Source organism: Adiantum capillus-veneris, chromosome 22 (assembly GCF_014529385.1).
Source record: "Adiantum capillus-veneris isolate H3 chromosome 22, ASM1452938v2, whole genome shotgun sequence".
Lineage (NCBI taxonomy): Eukaryota > Viridiplantae > Streptophyta > Polypodiopsida > Polypodiales > Pteridaceae > Adiantum > Adiantum capillus-veneris.
This window is the reverse complement of record NC_140952.1, coordinates 121,914,553-121,930,428: the sequence shown is the minus strand read 5'-3', so window position 1 is coordinate 121,930,428 and position 15,876 is coordinate 121,914,553. Positions and strand designations below refer to the sequence as shown.

The following is a 15,876-nucleotide window of genomic DNA, read 5'->3' as shown; positions in this document are numbered from 1 at the left end:
TGTAAAAATTCTTCTTGTTCGCATAGACGTTTCCATCACCAGAATCTGAGCTGTCTGTAGACGAGTCCTCAGTAGAATTGTCAGTCTTTGGGCGAGATTTAGTCTTCTTTTCCTTTTTCTTGCCCTTTCCGAAGCTTTGTTTCTTGCTTCGCTTTTTACCTTTTCTGTCTTCTTCGCTCGAATCTGAAGAGTTAGAAGAACTGTAAGAAGAAGAAGAAGAAGAAGAAGAAGAGCTGGGTACCCCTTCAAATCGAACACGCTTCTTTTGTTTCTTTGCCTTGTCGAATGTCGACTGACGACCCAAATATCACGGGAAGTCAGTGCCTTTCTTCTGCTTTTTGCCATGCTTTTTGGCTTTCTTTTGCGCGTCAAAAAGCTAAGCAATCCGTGCATCAACCACCTCTTGTAATTCCTTCTCTGTATACTGTTTGTGATCAGAAGGTTTCTTGAGAGCGGGTTTCAGGGGTGGTGTAGTGGTTTTTTGCCACTGTGCATGCACTTCCTGAAAAGAAGTCTCGCTCATATATTTCACCAATTTCGGATCCTTCGCAAAACTGAGCATCATCTTTGTTGCATCGCCGATCAATTGATGACGCGTCATCTCTCTTTGCTCCGCCTGAGTAGGCCAAGGCGAGCCATACTCTCTGTCTGAATCTTCGTTGTGATCCCTGCCCGCATCTCCAGATGCAGAGGGAGTCGACTGATCCTTGCGTGAAGCCATAGGTGCCGCGAAAAAAAAATTGGGGATCGGATTTCCCGTAGAAGAGAAATCGGCCGTGCTCTGATACCACTGTAACAGACTTGGACACTCTAAGTCAAGAATCAATCGCGACAGCACCAAATAACCACTTCACACAATTCACAGATCATAGTAGATTTGCACTGGCCCGGCGGAGTTCCGTGCCTAGAGATATTGGCCCCAAAGACTGGCGCCCCTTTCGGTATTTCTTTTTGTATTAATCAGTTCAAAGTACAAGAGAGTGACTCGGGGTTCACTCTCAGACTCTGCGTCCAGATGCTCTTAGAAGTGAAGGCCCAAGCCACTTATTTAAATGTTTACAAGGGATGCCAAAAGCAGAGCCCCAAAAGCTTGAAAGCAAAAGCCTAAAAGCTTCTCTCTCTCTCTCTCTCTCTCTCTCTCTCTCTCTCTCTCTCTCAATGAGAGTTAAAATAAAGCAATTCAACTCTCTTTCTCTCATCCAAAATCCTTGTGTAGCAAAAAGCTAGGATTTGCGTTGCTCTTTTTTTATTTAAAAATAAATTTTCCACCTCCGCGATTTTCGAAAATTAGGATTTCCGGTAGAAATTAGGGTTTGCAGGAATTTTAGGGTTTCTGGCACAAATTAGTGTTTCTGCTGTCCGTAGCCACGTCATCTCTTTGTGACATGTATCGCGGAAATAGCCAGAACCAACGGCTTCCGAGACAAAGCATCTGCCACCACATTGTTCTGTCCCTACTCATGGACAATCTGGAAGTGAAACTGTGACAAGATGTTAGGTGCAGTGGAATACAGCTGAGAGGTTGTAAAACCCTCCTCTGAAGGCCCCACTCTCGTCGGCGAGAGTGGTCTACTTTGATCGCACAAAGGTGTACAATGCGTATGCAATGGACTGATGCAATGGGACAATGCCGATGACGACGACGGTGATGACGACGACGACTTGATGGCTGAAATCTGTGGTCTTCTAACTGCTGATTTTTGGGACTATTTCGGCGGCTGAAAATGACTGTTTTGGCTGCGTTTTTCGAGGCTAAACTTGAGGATCTTCTGCAACCAATGGGGACTGAATCTGCTACCTTCCTATAGGCTGAAAATGACTGTTTCGAACTGCTGAATTTCTGCGTTTTGTCACTGCTGAAGCTGCGTTTTCATATGGCTGAAAAACGCTGGTTGATGGTGCTCGAAAAACGCTGATCTGCAGCAGATGCCTAGCGTTAGTAAAAACTCTGAGTAGGGCAGGTGGTTGGTGAGCAAAATCGCCAAGGATGGGGCTGATCTGTAGGGGGACAATCGCGAGGAAAGGGGGGACTTTGGTGGCGATGCTAATGCTGAGAAAACGCGAGGGAAAGGTGAGGGGTGGCGAGGCTAAGTGTTGAGGGGGGGGTACTGCTAAGAAGTTGCCTGTTGAGTGGGAAGCTCCTGCCTCTTCTGCCAGAAAGTGCTAACTTGGGTTTGCTTATTGAAACCGGCCTGTTAATCCAAAAAGGGCGGTAGACCTTAGACTTAAACCTTATTTGCTTTCACCCATTTAACTTGTCGCCCACTTTACCTGTACTTTCAAGACACAACAAAGGGGAAAGGAATACAGGCTGCTAGATTGCACCTGTATGAGAAGACCGACACCAGATTGGCCCCTAAATAGGCGCCCCTTTCCGTATTTCTTTTTTCTTTATAAGAGGGAATAAACGTTGTGGTTCCCTACAAGCTGCCCCGCACAATCTTAACTGTTCTGGTCCGATTTTGGCAGCATAACTGTACTAGGACCCTTCACAGTCAGTATTCCCACGCATTGGATGACTTTCCCGACGCATACGGACACTTTGCAAAACCTGGCGAGAATCTTCAGCAGGATGAATTCTCTGTTTTCTGCCCCGAAAATGCGCCAGATCACCTGTACAGCGGTCCCCTCGCGTCCCCGAACCTCCTGGCGGTAATAGGGTCCGTTTAGGGCCAAAACCCTAAACCTGCAAAAAATACACAGCAGGCTGTAATTCACTGTTTCGGGCTCCGTTTTGCGTGTTGGTCGCATCCGTAGCAAGTCCTCGAGCTCCCGCACTTGTAGGGCTACTTGCCCTTTGAATCGGACGAGATTTTGCACGTGAAACCTCTCCGAATCACTTGTACGTGCGGGGGATTAGCCGCTAGCTAATCCAGTACCTGTGCAAGAGGCTCTTGCCTCGGCAATCGCGCATGAACCCACACAACTGTACATTGGTCAATTGAAAAGCCCACTAGAGGGGCATAACATACTGCCATAGGGGAGAGAGAGGGCAGTGCGTAGCGTGCAGGGCATCACTCCTGGCATCGCACTGTACATAAGATTGAAAGGGAGCCCTCGATAGCTTTCAACCTGTGACAGAAACTGCAAAATGAGCCTCTCTTCTCTAAAATCAGCGCCACTTCTTCATGCATGAGGAAAGTGCACATAAATGTGCCACTTGGCACATTTACAGGCCATTTTCCGTTTTGGGGTTGCCGCCTAAAAATCTCCCGATCGGTTGCCTAGTTGGCTTCGCGGCAGAGTAATAAAATGTTCCCCTTGTCATCCCGGAGATAATGACGCGAACACATTTTCAGGTCCCAAAATAGCAGTTCCCTAAATTTTAGGAGATGCTGCCATTGTATCTTTCTAGGTCATCTGACCCCCTTTGTACACTGCAGCCACACGCAGAACTGAAATGTAGCCTCTGTAGCAAAGGATTCCACTTTGGCTAGTCAATGACCCCACTTTGGCTAACCATAGTCCTTGTCCAACCTTAGCACTCTCTTGCTCTCAGGCCTGGACTCTCTCTGAACAGTTCCACACTAGCTATGCAATGCAAGGCAGTTAGATTTCCCGAGGGGTGTTTCCAAAATGTGAAAATAAATAAATAATAAGAAAGAAATCAACAAAAAAGATAGATAGTAGTCACACGTTGGTGACATACCCCCCTCTTGAAATCTCAAACGTCCTCGTTTGCATCTATGTCGTACATGCTTACAGTCAACACTGATGTATTCAACACCTGTCGACACATGTATGACACATACATGCTCATTGTCAACCCTGGTGTATTCAACACCTTGTCGACACATGTATTGCCTGCGTGTGAACCCTGTCCCAATGACATAGTGGTAGCTTCGCACTGTGCCATTGCTTTGAGTCATTAACTTTCCAATGAGGAAATGGTAGCTACGCATTTTGCCACCGTCTTTTAGTACACGTTGGATCCAGTAACACTTTCGAGTATACCCAAACCGACAGTTTAAGAATGCAGTTACACATGTACCCTTTAATAGAAGCAATTACTGTATCCTTGACAAACTGACAAGAAATACTCACTTCTATAGCACTAAGCAAACTTTTGGACTTTCCATAAGAGCAATTGCCAAGCTGACAATCTGTACAGCTCTAACATTCATGTAACATGTACTTGATTTGAGCTCACTTTAAATACCATGTACATCATTTGTTTTAGAAGCCATTGTCACACTGACAATCCATGTAGCTTTGAAACTCAAGGGGTCAGGTAGGTTGCAAATCGAAGGCTTCAAGGTAAAGTGATAACACAGGTGGTGACTCTGCAAGTTCACCTTCTTCCATCCACTTAGCATCCATTGGTGGATAGTTTCTGAACTTCACCAAGTAACGCCTAGCAACCTTGCCTTTCACTTTTCTTTCTTTATGTGCCAAAATCTGTTCCGGGACCAAGATCTCGTCAAGTTCCTCGACTTCCGGCTGATCTTGAGCTGGCATATCCTCTAGCACATCACCCACATAGGGTCTGAGAAGATTCACATGAAACGCATTGTGAATCTTCCAACTCTCAGCCTATATGAAATATCATTGATTATGTCGCATACTTGAAAAGGCCCATAGTAGTAACGCATGCTGAGCTTTGGAAACAGTCTTTCCTTGCCCTTCATCTTCTTTAACCTTGCCTTTTCAAAGCGTAGAAGCACCTAATCACCAAGTGAAAATACCACTTCACGACGGTGACGATCAGCTGCTTTCTTTTGCTTTGCCTGAGTCTTTTCTAAGGCCACTTTGACCTTCTTGTACATTTCATCCATGTCCTGAACATACTTATCTGCTTCAAATATCTTGTCCTTTGTATGCAGTATGGGAGGAACTTTCTTGCCACCTTCAACTATCTCAAAAGGTGCCTTGCCAGTTGATGAATGCACTGTATTATTGTATGCATACTCCAATGGCAAATACTGCTCCGACTTTCCTTTATGCTCTGACACATAGCACTTCAGCAGATCTAGGACAGTAGAATTTGCCTCTTCTGACTGCCCATCTGTTTGAGGATGAAATGACGAAGAGAATTTGAGTGTGGTGCCCATATTCTCAAACAAGCCTCTCCAGAACAAACTTGTCATGCGTGGATCACGGTCGCTAACAATTGACTGTGGCATGCCACGATGCTTGAAAATATTGCTCATAAACAAGTGTGCCATCTGATCTGGCTTTATCTTCTTCCTGATAGGAATAAAATGAGCCTGCTTGCTGAATCTGCAAATGATGGTCCAAATACCATCGTTTCCTGTATGCGTTCTCGGAAGATCAAAGATAAAATCCATAGCAATACTTTCCCATGGTTTATCTGGAATAGGTAGTGGTTGCAATAACCCTGGTGCCTTTTGCTTGTCAAACTTGACCTTCTGGCATATTAGGCATTCTTGCACAAAGGCATCCACATCTCTTCTCAATGTAGGCCAGTAGAAAAATGTCTCAATCGCTTTAACTGTAGCATCGATACCACGATGCCCTGCATACGATGGTACATGACTCTCTTCCATAACTTTGCGTCGCAATGGCTTTGTGACACACAATCTGCCATGCATCATCATGAACCCATCTTTGTGAAGATAGTGTTCATGACGTTGTCCATCCATTAGCTGCGCGAAGACTCTTGCAAAATCTTCATCATTTGCATACTGTTCCCTCATATCATCAAGTTCATGATGATAAGGAATTGACACAGCTGAAATTTGTGCCTTCCTTGACAAGGCATCAGCCACAACGTTCTTCTTGCCTTCCACATGCACAATCTGAAAATGGAACATGGACAAGATATTTGCCCATCGCATATGCTTCTCAGATAACTTTCCTGTGTCAAGAAGTATCGCAAGGTCTGATGATCCGTTTGGACAACGAAATTTGCACCTAGCAGGTAGTGTTTCCAACTTAAGAGCGCATGAATCACGGACTGCAATTTTTTTTCATAGACTTGCATAGTCTTTTCTGGCCCTTGCAAGATTCTACTCTCATAGGCTACTACCCTGCCATCTTGCATTAGCACTTCACCAATGCTACTACCACAGGCGTCACACTCGACCACAAATGACTTCCTAAGATCTGGCAACACAATGATGGATCTGAAGTCATCTTTTCCTTAAAGAGATTAAAAGCTGAAATCTCTTTCTGTGTCCATCTAAAGGTGACTGCCTTCTTTTGAAGAGCATGTAAAGGTGAAGCAATCTCAACGAAATTTCGGACAAACCTTCTGTAATAGGAGCATAGTCCCAAGAAGCTTCGGACATCAACTTTTGCAGGATCCATTCTGACACCATCCTTTGAGACAATGTGTCCCAGAAAGTGAATCTCTTCCAGAAAAAATTCACTTTTCTTTGCATTGATGAGCAACCTATGGCTGCGTAGCTCTTTGAACACAATGGCCAAGTGGTGCCTATGCTCCTCTTCATTCTTTGAGTAGACTATCATGTCATCAATGAATGTACCAACAAACTGCTGGTGTGGACGGAAAATTCTGTCCATCATCCTATTGAACGTAGCAGGAGCATTTGTGAGACCAAAGGGCATCACTAGAAATTCGTGAAGGCCAAACGTTGTTCTAAAAGCAGTCTTGTGCACATCCTCTGATCTAATGCGGATCTGATGGTACCCACTCTTTAGATCTATCCTGCTAAACATAGCTGCTCCTCCTAATTTGTCAAGAATATCATCAATTCTAGGTTTAGGGAACCTATTCTTGATGGTATTCTTGTTCAGTGCACGGTAGTCGATGCACATACGCCATGAGCCATCCTTTTTCTGCACCAACCACACTAGAGAACAGAATGGAGATGAACTGGGCTGATCAGCCCCTTTTCTAACAGCTCCTGTACTTGGCTCATTATCTCTTTCTGCTGAGCCGCACCAACTCTGTACGGAGGCTTATTTGGTGGGCTACTGCCTGGCACCAAATCTATCGCATGGTCCTCGGGTCTCTCTGGCGGTAATTGAGACGGTAATGAATCGGAAAAACAATCACTATACTGTTGTAAAAATATTGACCTTTCTTTATCTAACATAGATAAATTTGATTCATCACAATCTGACACTTCACGTGCAAAAACCAAGTACGCAGAAAGATGCTTTTTCATTACAGAAGTAATAGCAGAAGTTGATACAGTGGGAATAGACTTCCCTTTAAGTTTTACATCCAGAATGTGAGTCTTTCCCCTGCTCTGTACAGTGATCTTTTTGTTGTAGGCATCCATGATACACGAAACAACCAAGGAATACCTAGCAACACATCACATCCGTCCAGTGGCATGATGTAAAATTCTTCAGCATCTACATAGGACTAGATATGTAGGCGCAACTTTCCGATGATAGGTGTCATAGCCTTTGTATGGCCAAGACATGCCAAACCTGCCTCTGCTATATACCCCATCTCTTCAGGTCTGATTCCCAACTTTGAAGCCAATTCTAGGGAAATGAAGTTGGCTTTGGCACCTGGATCAAAGAAGATAAGCACTGTTTGATCCGTGACCTTTCCCCATGCTTTGCAAAGCTCACTTGCATCTGAATTTGGCTTGTCGCCCACCATATCTGGCACTAGACCAGCCATGGGACTCTTTCCTTTCTTGTCCTCCTTGTCTTCAGAATCAGCTGGCCTTTTCTTTTGAGGACAATTGTAAGCAATGTGGCCAGGCTGCTCACAGATAAAGCATTTGTTTTCTGACCTCAGGACCTTTTGCTCTTCCGACTTGCGAGGAAAACGTCTTTTCCATTTCTTTGCTGGTCCCTTTTTTGATTCAGCCGTAGCTTTGCCTTTCCCTACGTTGGCTGGCTCCTGAGTCGCTCTAGGAACCTCATTGGGAACGTACTTCTTCGCTGAATTTTCTTGGCTGATCCTTCCTTGACGCCATTATTAAACTCACAATCTTCTCCCTTGAGCAAACCATTGCCAGTGTTTGCTACCTCGATGAGCTGCGTTAAAGTAGTGACTTTGGTCTTCGTGCAATACTTTCTCAATCCTTTGGGTAGGCCACAACAGTATTTTTCAATCTGTTCTGTCAATGGCACAAACCTATAGGAAGTTATTGGAAGTAGAGCTTTCCAAAACTTCCGAGTGTAGTCATCCAGATTCTTGCAAGTAGCAGCATTAAGCTGGTGCCATTCTGTCATGACATCTGCTTCAAAGTCATCAGATAACCATGCTGCTGCAAAAATCTGCTTGAAGTAAATCCATGTGGACGGAGCTTGCCCTTGAAGCAATAAAGTTGTCCACCATTGTCCCGCATTCCCTGTCAAGAAAGTGGTTGCCTTGTGGACCTTTGAAGCCTCTGTAAAGTTTCCCTCTGCATAGGCCTTGTCAAACTGCTGGAGGAATGAGAGAGCCTTCTTCCTGTCATCAAACCGGTAAAGGTCGTGAATGTCACACCTTTGCCACCTTCTTTGTACGGAGTTGGCCTCTCCAGCGGCGTTAAGTTGTCATATGGATGTGACTGAAACATGGGAACACTGTTAGGGTTCATGTGTTCCTTGACCGCTATTAAGTTGACCTGGAAATGCCATATGTGGCTGTTGATTTGTAATTCTAGTATACCAAAATTTGCCTGTGGCATCCCAAATTGGCCCTGAGTGCTTTGAAACCCTGGTAGCATGCCCGTGACACCATACATGGGGTTAGGCATCATTGTTTGAGCACCCCCGAACACTGTTCCTGGCGTGTAAAACTGATTTCCAGGTGCATGACCAGCCATGCTCTGGAATCGGATCCACCTCCAAAATAGCCAGGGTGTACTGAAGGTGGTGGGAAGACTTGTTGCATAGCCTGTAGGTTGCTTCCCTGCCCATTAGAACCAGCTATAGGCTGCTGAAAGGTGGCTGGCTGAACTGGTACAACTTGAAAGACTGGCATTACAGCCACCTGTTCTTGCACCTTAGGCACAGGTTGTGGAGACTGCATGTTCTCCGTCAAGTGTACAGGCGTTTCCATTGACTCTGCAGTATGAATCACCTGTGCTTTAGCCTTAACAGGCTTTTGAATATGATCTAGTGACCCAACTTGTTGAGACGGAAGAGGAGGTTGTAGAAAGGCTAAAAACCTCGGGTTCTACATTACTTGTGTGAACATTGCCACAGCAATAGCCAACTGGGTCCTGAATATATCATCATCCGTTTGTGGTGGTCTTGAAGACTCACCCACTTCATGTGTCTGTTTACCCTGCGAAGAGGAAACCTCTTCAGTCACATCATCTGGTCTGTTAGCCATAATTGCAATTCCCTGTGTCTGGTCTATGATCCCCTGTGTCTTCAAGCCCAAATTGACCAAGGCTCACTTCTATGGGAAAAAGTGGTTTAATCCCGGCGATGGAACCATGAAACCGGCCTGTTAATCCAAAAAGGGCGGTAGACCTTAGACTTAAACCTTATTTGCTTTCACCCATTTAATTTGTCGCCCACTTTACCTGCACTTTCAAGACACAACAAAGGGGGAAGGAATACAGGCTGCTAGATTGCACCTGTATGAGAAGACCGACATCAGATTGGCCCCTAAATAGGTGCCCCTTTCGGTATTTCTATATTCTTTAGAAGAGGGAATAAACGTTGTGGTTCCCTACAAGCTGCCCCGCACAACCTTGGCTGAATTTCAACTGTTTTGGCCCGATTTCGGCAGCATAACTGTACTAGGACCCTTCACAGTTTGTATTCCCACGCATTGGATGATTTTCCCGATGCATACGGACACTTTGCAAAACCTGGCGAGAATCTGCAGCACGCTGAATTCTCTGTTTTCTGCCCCGAAAATGCGCCAGATCACCTGTACAGCGGTCCCCTCGCGTCCCCGAACCTCTTGGGGGTATTAGGGTCCGTTTAAGGCCAAAACCCTAAACCTGCAGAAAATACACAGCAGGCTGTAATTCACTGTTTCGGGCTCCGTTTTGCGTGTCGGTCGCATCCGTAGCAAGTCCTCGAGCTCCCGCACTTGTAGGGCTACTTGCCCTTTGAATCGGACGAGATTTTGCACGTGAAACCTCTCCGAATCACTTGTACGTGCGGGGGATTAGCCGCTAGCTAATCCAGTACCTGTGCAAGAGGCTCTTGCCTCGGCAATCGCGCATGAACCCACACAACTGTACATTGGTCAATTGAAAAGCCCACTAGAGGGGCATAACATACTGCCATAGGGGAGAGAGAGGGCAGTGCGTAGCGTGCAGGGCATCACTCCTGGCATCGCACTGTACATAAGATTGAAAGGGAGCCCTCGATAGCTTTCAACCTGTGACAGAAACTGCAAAATGAGCCTCTCTTCTCTAAAATCAGTGCCGCTTCTTCATGCATGAGGAAAGTGCACATAAATGTGCCACTTGGCACATTTACAGGCCATTTCCCGTTTTGGGGTTGCCGCCTAAAAATCTCCCGATCGGTTGCCCAGTTGGCTTCGCGGCAGAGTAATAAAATGTTCCCCTTGTCATCCCGGAGATAATGACGCGAACACATTTTCAGGTCCCAAAATAGCAGTTCCCTAAATTTTAGGAGATGCTGCCATTGTATCTTTCTAGGTCATCTGACCCCCTTTGTACACTGCAGCCACACGCAGAACTGAAATGTAGCCTCTGTAGCAAAGGATTCCACTTTGGCTAGTCAATGACCCCACTTTGGCTAACCATAGTCCTTGTCCAACCTTAATGCTCTCTTGCCCTCAGGCCTGGACTCCCTCTGAACAGTTCCACACTAGCTATGCAATGTAGGGCAGTTAGATTTCTCGAGGGGTGTTTCCAAAAAGTGAAAATAAATAAATAATAAGAAAGAAATCAACAAAAAGTATAGATAGTAGTCACACGCTGGTGACAACTTATATATTAACTTAGCAAAATTGCCCTACCTACTTTTGTTGGAAAGTCACTTAAAAGTAATAAGTGAAAATAACCAAAAATAGGAAAATAGGCTACATGCACTGGAAAAATTCCCTTGACTGAATCTGATGGATTCTGAAGGGGATATTGATGATCATGCTGTGTGCAACCGGAGGATATGCATCTATGCTAAGTGACTGGGCATGCACGGTCTACGAATAGACTCACAAAAGTGCCAGATCACTGCTAATCTAAACTGACTTGACTGACGGGAACCCTGCTATGGTGTAGCTTGTCCACGGACACATAGGGTTGGGATGTGTCACGTGACACAAGATGTTTGCCCACCGCATCTAAAACTGCTTCTGTGACAAGAAGTAGCGCAAACTCTGATGGTCTGTAAAGACAGTAAAATCCTCTCCGAGTAGGAATGCCGCCACTGAGTAAGAGCATGGATAACCGCCAAAAGCTCTTTCTCATATATTTGTGCTGTCATCTCCGGCCTAGAGAACAATCGGCTCTCGTAAGCAATGACATGGCCTTCTTGCCTGCACCCAAAATACGACCACAAGCATCACAAAATACTTAAAATGACTTCTGCAAGTCCGGCAAAGTCAAATCTGGTCCTGTAGTCAATTTCTCTTTCAATGTTTGAAAGGCAGTCACCTCTGTGGATCTTCCAAAGCGTAGCCAAAAGTTAGGATTTGTGTCGCTAAAAAGAAAAATGTTTTTTTTTTACCTCCGTGATTTCGGAAAATATCTGTACACTGCTGCCACGTGGCATGGCCGCCTGCTTTGAGGGTTTCCAGTCATTTTAGGGTTTCAACTAGGAGTTAGGATTAGGGTTCCCAGAAATTAGGGTTTCTGGGAGAAATTAGGGTTTGCAAGAATTTTAGGGTTTTTGGCAAAAATTAGGGTTTCTACTGTCGGTAGCCACGTCATCACTTTGTGACACGAAAGGCTTGAGAGTTCGAGAGCAGCTGAGGAACGTGGAAGAAAAGGCAAGATGAAAACAGGACTGTTCCAGATTGTGTGGGTACCGATCTCAACATCATGGACGAGAGTACAGAGCTTTGCCGAGCTTGGGGCAAAGTGAAAGACCAAGAGGCCCTGATCTTCTTTGATGGAGGAGCCAAGGCCAACTTCATTTCACCGGAATTGGCAGCGCGGCTCGAGATTAGTCTCGATCGGATGGGACCACTTGCGAAGGCAGTTCTAGCGGCACTCGGCAGGGACGTAGCCATTACACCTGTCATTGGCAAACTTCGGTTGCATTGTCAGAGGTATTTGGGGCATGAGGACTTTTACGGGGCATGAGGACTTTTACATAATTCCTTTGGAAGGTTGTGATGTTCTCTTGGGAATTCCCTGGTACCACAAGAACAACGCCGTGGTCGATTATCGGGCGAGGAAAGCGACATTGACTACAGAGAAGAGCAGAACCATTGTACTTGACATTAAATTGAAGGGTGAGTCTGTCCCTATTGTATCGGTTTCGGCCATTTCTAAATTAATGAAATCCAGTCTGTTTGTTTACTCGATCTTTATGAAAGAAATGAGTGATAAGGATAGGACAAATATGTCTAAACTTGATAAAGAACACCAAGATTTTCTCCACTCTCACGCCGATTGCTTCTCAGAGGGCCTACCAGGCGAGTTACCACCTGCTCGTCCTGAAGATCATACCATTGATCTGATACCTGGAAGCACACCACCAAACCGGCCACCTTACCGCGTGAGCCGAGTACAGAATAAAGAGATTATGAACCAAGTGAAAGACCTATTGGAAAAGAGTCTTGTCCAGCCTAGTACTTAACCGTATTTCTCTCCAGTGTTGTTGGTTTCGAAGAAAGACGGATATTGGAGAATGTGCATCGATTATAGAGCTCTCAACAAAATCACCATCAAGAACAGATTTTCGATTCCTAGGATCGATGATATACTCGACAGATTACAGGGATCCTCGTGCTTTAGCAGGATTGATTTGAAGAGTGGATATCATCATATCAGAATCGCACCGGGAGACGTCTACAAGACAGCTTTTCTGACGACTTCTGGGTTATTTGAGTTTTCGGTGATGCCTTCTGGCTTAATAAATGCTCCTATGGCATTTAACCGGATGATGGACAAGATTTTTCGAGAGTACAGGCTATTTGTTGGCACTTTCTTTGACGATATCATTGTTTTCTCCAAGAATGAGGCAGAACATAGAGATCACCTGCTTCAAGTCTTTCAGGCATTATGAGATCACAAGTTAGTGATTAATGCAAAGAAAAGTGAATTTTTCCTACCAGAGATACACTTTTTGGGACACATTGTCTCACCAGCGGGAGTGCAAATGGATCTGGCCAAGATAGAGACTATTCTGATTGGCCCGACTTGAAGAATGTCCATGAAGTTAGAAGCTTCTTGGGATTGTTTTCGTACTATAGGCGGTTCATTCGAAAGTTTGCAGCGGTTGCTTCCCCTCTGCATATCTTGACACAGAAAGGAGTCCCTTTCTCGTGGGGACCCTCAGAGATGACTGCCTTTCAAACATTGAAAGAGATTGACTACGGGACCAGTTTTGACTTTGCCGAACTTGTAGAAGTCATTTGCAGTATATTGTGATGCTTGTGGTCCTAGTTTGGGTGCGGTCTTAATGCAAGAAGGCCATGTCATTGCTTACGAGAGCCGATTGTTCTCAAGGCCGGAAATGACAGTACAGATTTATGAGAAAGAGCTTTTGGCGGTTATCCATGCTTTAGCTTGTCCACGGACACATAGGGTTGGATGTGTCACGTATCTTCTCCGAATCTTCAATCTTCTTGAATGGGGTGACTTTCAAGAGAACATCTCAAAACCTATCCACATAACGTGGAACAGTTTCGTTCTCTGATTGTGAGAGTCGATCCCATCTTGCTTCCCACATGGTGACATGCTAGGCAAGTAAGTCTCCTACTGCCATGTGTTCCTGATTGCCACTTAAATGAGTCTTTTTGGGCAGGTCTTTTTAAGAATTCTTAGTTGACTTTGTCCACATTATACAAGGTTGTCTAGGCCTCATAAACTAATGTACACACCTCGAATTTCAGACCAGACTCAAGCCACACCCATGGCCGACTGGTCCAGGCCGTTTCTTATTGGCTACGCAATGTACTGGGACCTCTAGGTCTTGTTGCTTGCCAATGGTGAAAGAGGAAAAGGAAAGTCAAAACAAACGAAGTAGAATCCGAAATACAAAAGAGTTCAGTCTACTGGATAGAAACATGGAACGTGGAACAGAAACGGGAATGGGAACGGCCAAGGGGAAATGTGGGAAAGAGGGAGCGGAAGGGGAGATGTGGATAGCCTAGAGTGGATTGAAAAAATGAAGATTATATTGAGAAGCTAGGCTTTAGTGGCCACAAGGGTCAAGGTCCCCATGTATGCCCAATGAACATTACCCACAAAAACCTTAGAGAGCTCTTTGTTGGCCACTTTTCAATCTTGGAACTGGCCTTTTTGGAACGAGGCCAAAATGCGTTCTCTGTTCAAAACACAAGCATTTTTGGAACGGCTTGTGGCCAGAAAACGTTCCTAGCATGGCAAGGGCCTAGAATGGGGTTTCCCTGTTTCTATGGTCTACTGCCCTTAATACAGGTACACGTGTGGCATTTCGCTCTCCAATTTTGATAATACTTGGCACACTCTTAATTTTTTTCTCCCATGTTTATGAGACTTGGCATGCTTCTAATTTTTCTCTTTGCTCTGTAGATAGGAAGATTGAAGCCAGAACGCACAATTCCTGAAATGATACTGAAGGGAGCAAAAGGCCTAGCTGTATTCACTGTCGTAAAAGTAGGCATGATGGTTACATATAAAGTGGGGACGGGTTTGGTGATTGCCAAGCGACCCGATGGATCATGGTCAGCTCCTTCTGCAATAATTTCAACTGGTGTTGGATGGGGACCACAGGTCAGCCAGGATTGTGTTGTGTCTTAAGAGTCTTAGCTGCTTTCAGTTTTTTCGTTTCTAACTGATGTCCGCTCATGTCCATAGGGGGGTGGAGAGATTACAGATTTCATATTGGTGCTGCGAAATGGTGCAGCAGTGAAGGCCTTTGCTGGTAGGGTTCATCTCTCGCTCGGAGCGGGTTTAAGTGTTGCAGCAGGACCATTAGGGCGAACTTTTGAAGCAGACGTCCGAGCAGGGGATGGTGGTGCTACGGCTTGCTACACCTATAGCCTCAGTAAAGGTCCTCTATATGACACCAATACAAAACATTATAGAGCTTATATTGCTTTTCTACTGATATATGTTTTTTTCCTTCAGGTTTATTTGCAGGTTGCTCTTTAGAAGGCAATGTAGTGTTAACACGTGTTGGGACAAATGTTCAGTTCTATGGAGATCCATCTATAAGTGCAACTGAGATTCTCATGGGATCAGTGAAGCAGCCAAAAGCAGCTGCCCCTCTGTACGCCAAAGTTTCGGAGTTGTTCTACAAAGCTCATGGAAGTCGGCGGTGAAAAAGACACTCAATGCACCTTGACTCCTTTTCAGCTTCTCTTTTCATTTGTACATAGCCAAGCTCTCAATCAATACATACCCATCCGCATTGATTTTCAGTTCAGGGTTCCCCACAAAGTTAGGTTAGCAATGTGCAGTCTGGTAAGTGTATATATGCCAAATTCTTGTAAAGAGGCAGAACTAGGTTTCACATTGTATGATCTGCAAAGCATCTATTTGGATGTATCTCTCTTGATATGATTGGTCAGCATAGGAAAACAATGAATTTATTACTCTCTCTCTCTCTCTCTCACACACACACACACACACACACAATAATAATGTTACCATGTCTTTGAGTCTAGTTTTGCTGGCTATTTGGGTAGTGGATCTGGAAACATTTTTTGTTCCACTCGGGCTTCAAATTCTGTTACTTATGTTCCATACATTGTACACTCAAAATTTCTACTCTTGCAGTCGAGTATTATTGAAATACCCATTGGTGGAGCCAGGTCTTCCTTGGGACGGGAACGGGGAGAGCTTTTGTAGGAGCTTACGAGAAAGCTTCTTCTCAAACCTTTACATCGGTCAATTTCACAAAAAAAAAGCT

At 44.9% G+C, this 15,876-nt stretch overlaps 1 protein-coding gene across 1 annotated transcript in view; it reads left to right on the top strand.

Annotated features, from left to right (window-relative positions):
• Nucleotides 1-15,512, top strand: part of LOC147430132 (uncharacterized) — a 42,183-nt gene extending 26,671 nt beyond the window's left edge. Inside the window, exons 2-4 of the mRNA XM_086494641.1 lie at nt 14,535-14,735; nt 14,820-15,015; nt 15,093-15,512. Of these exons, the coding sequence (XP_086350767.1) occupies nt 14,535-14,735; nt 14,820-15,015; nt 15,093-15,286 (591 nt within the window). The 3' untranslated portion in view covers nt 15,287-15,512. The remainder of the gene's footprint in view (nt 1-14,534; nt 14,736-14,819; nt 15,016-15,092) is intronic.
• Nucleotides 15,513-15,876: the final 364 nt, after the last annotated feature.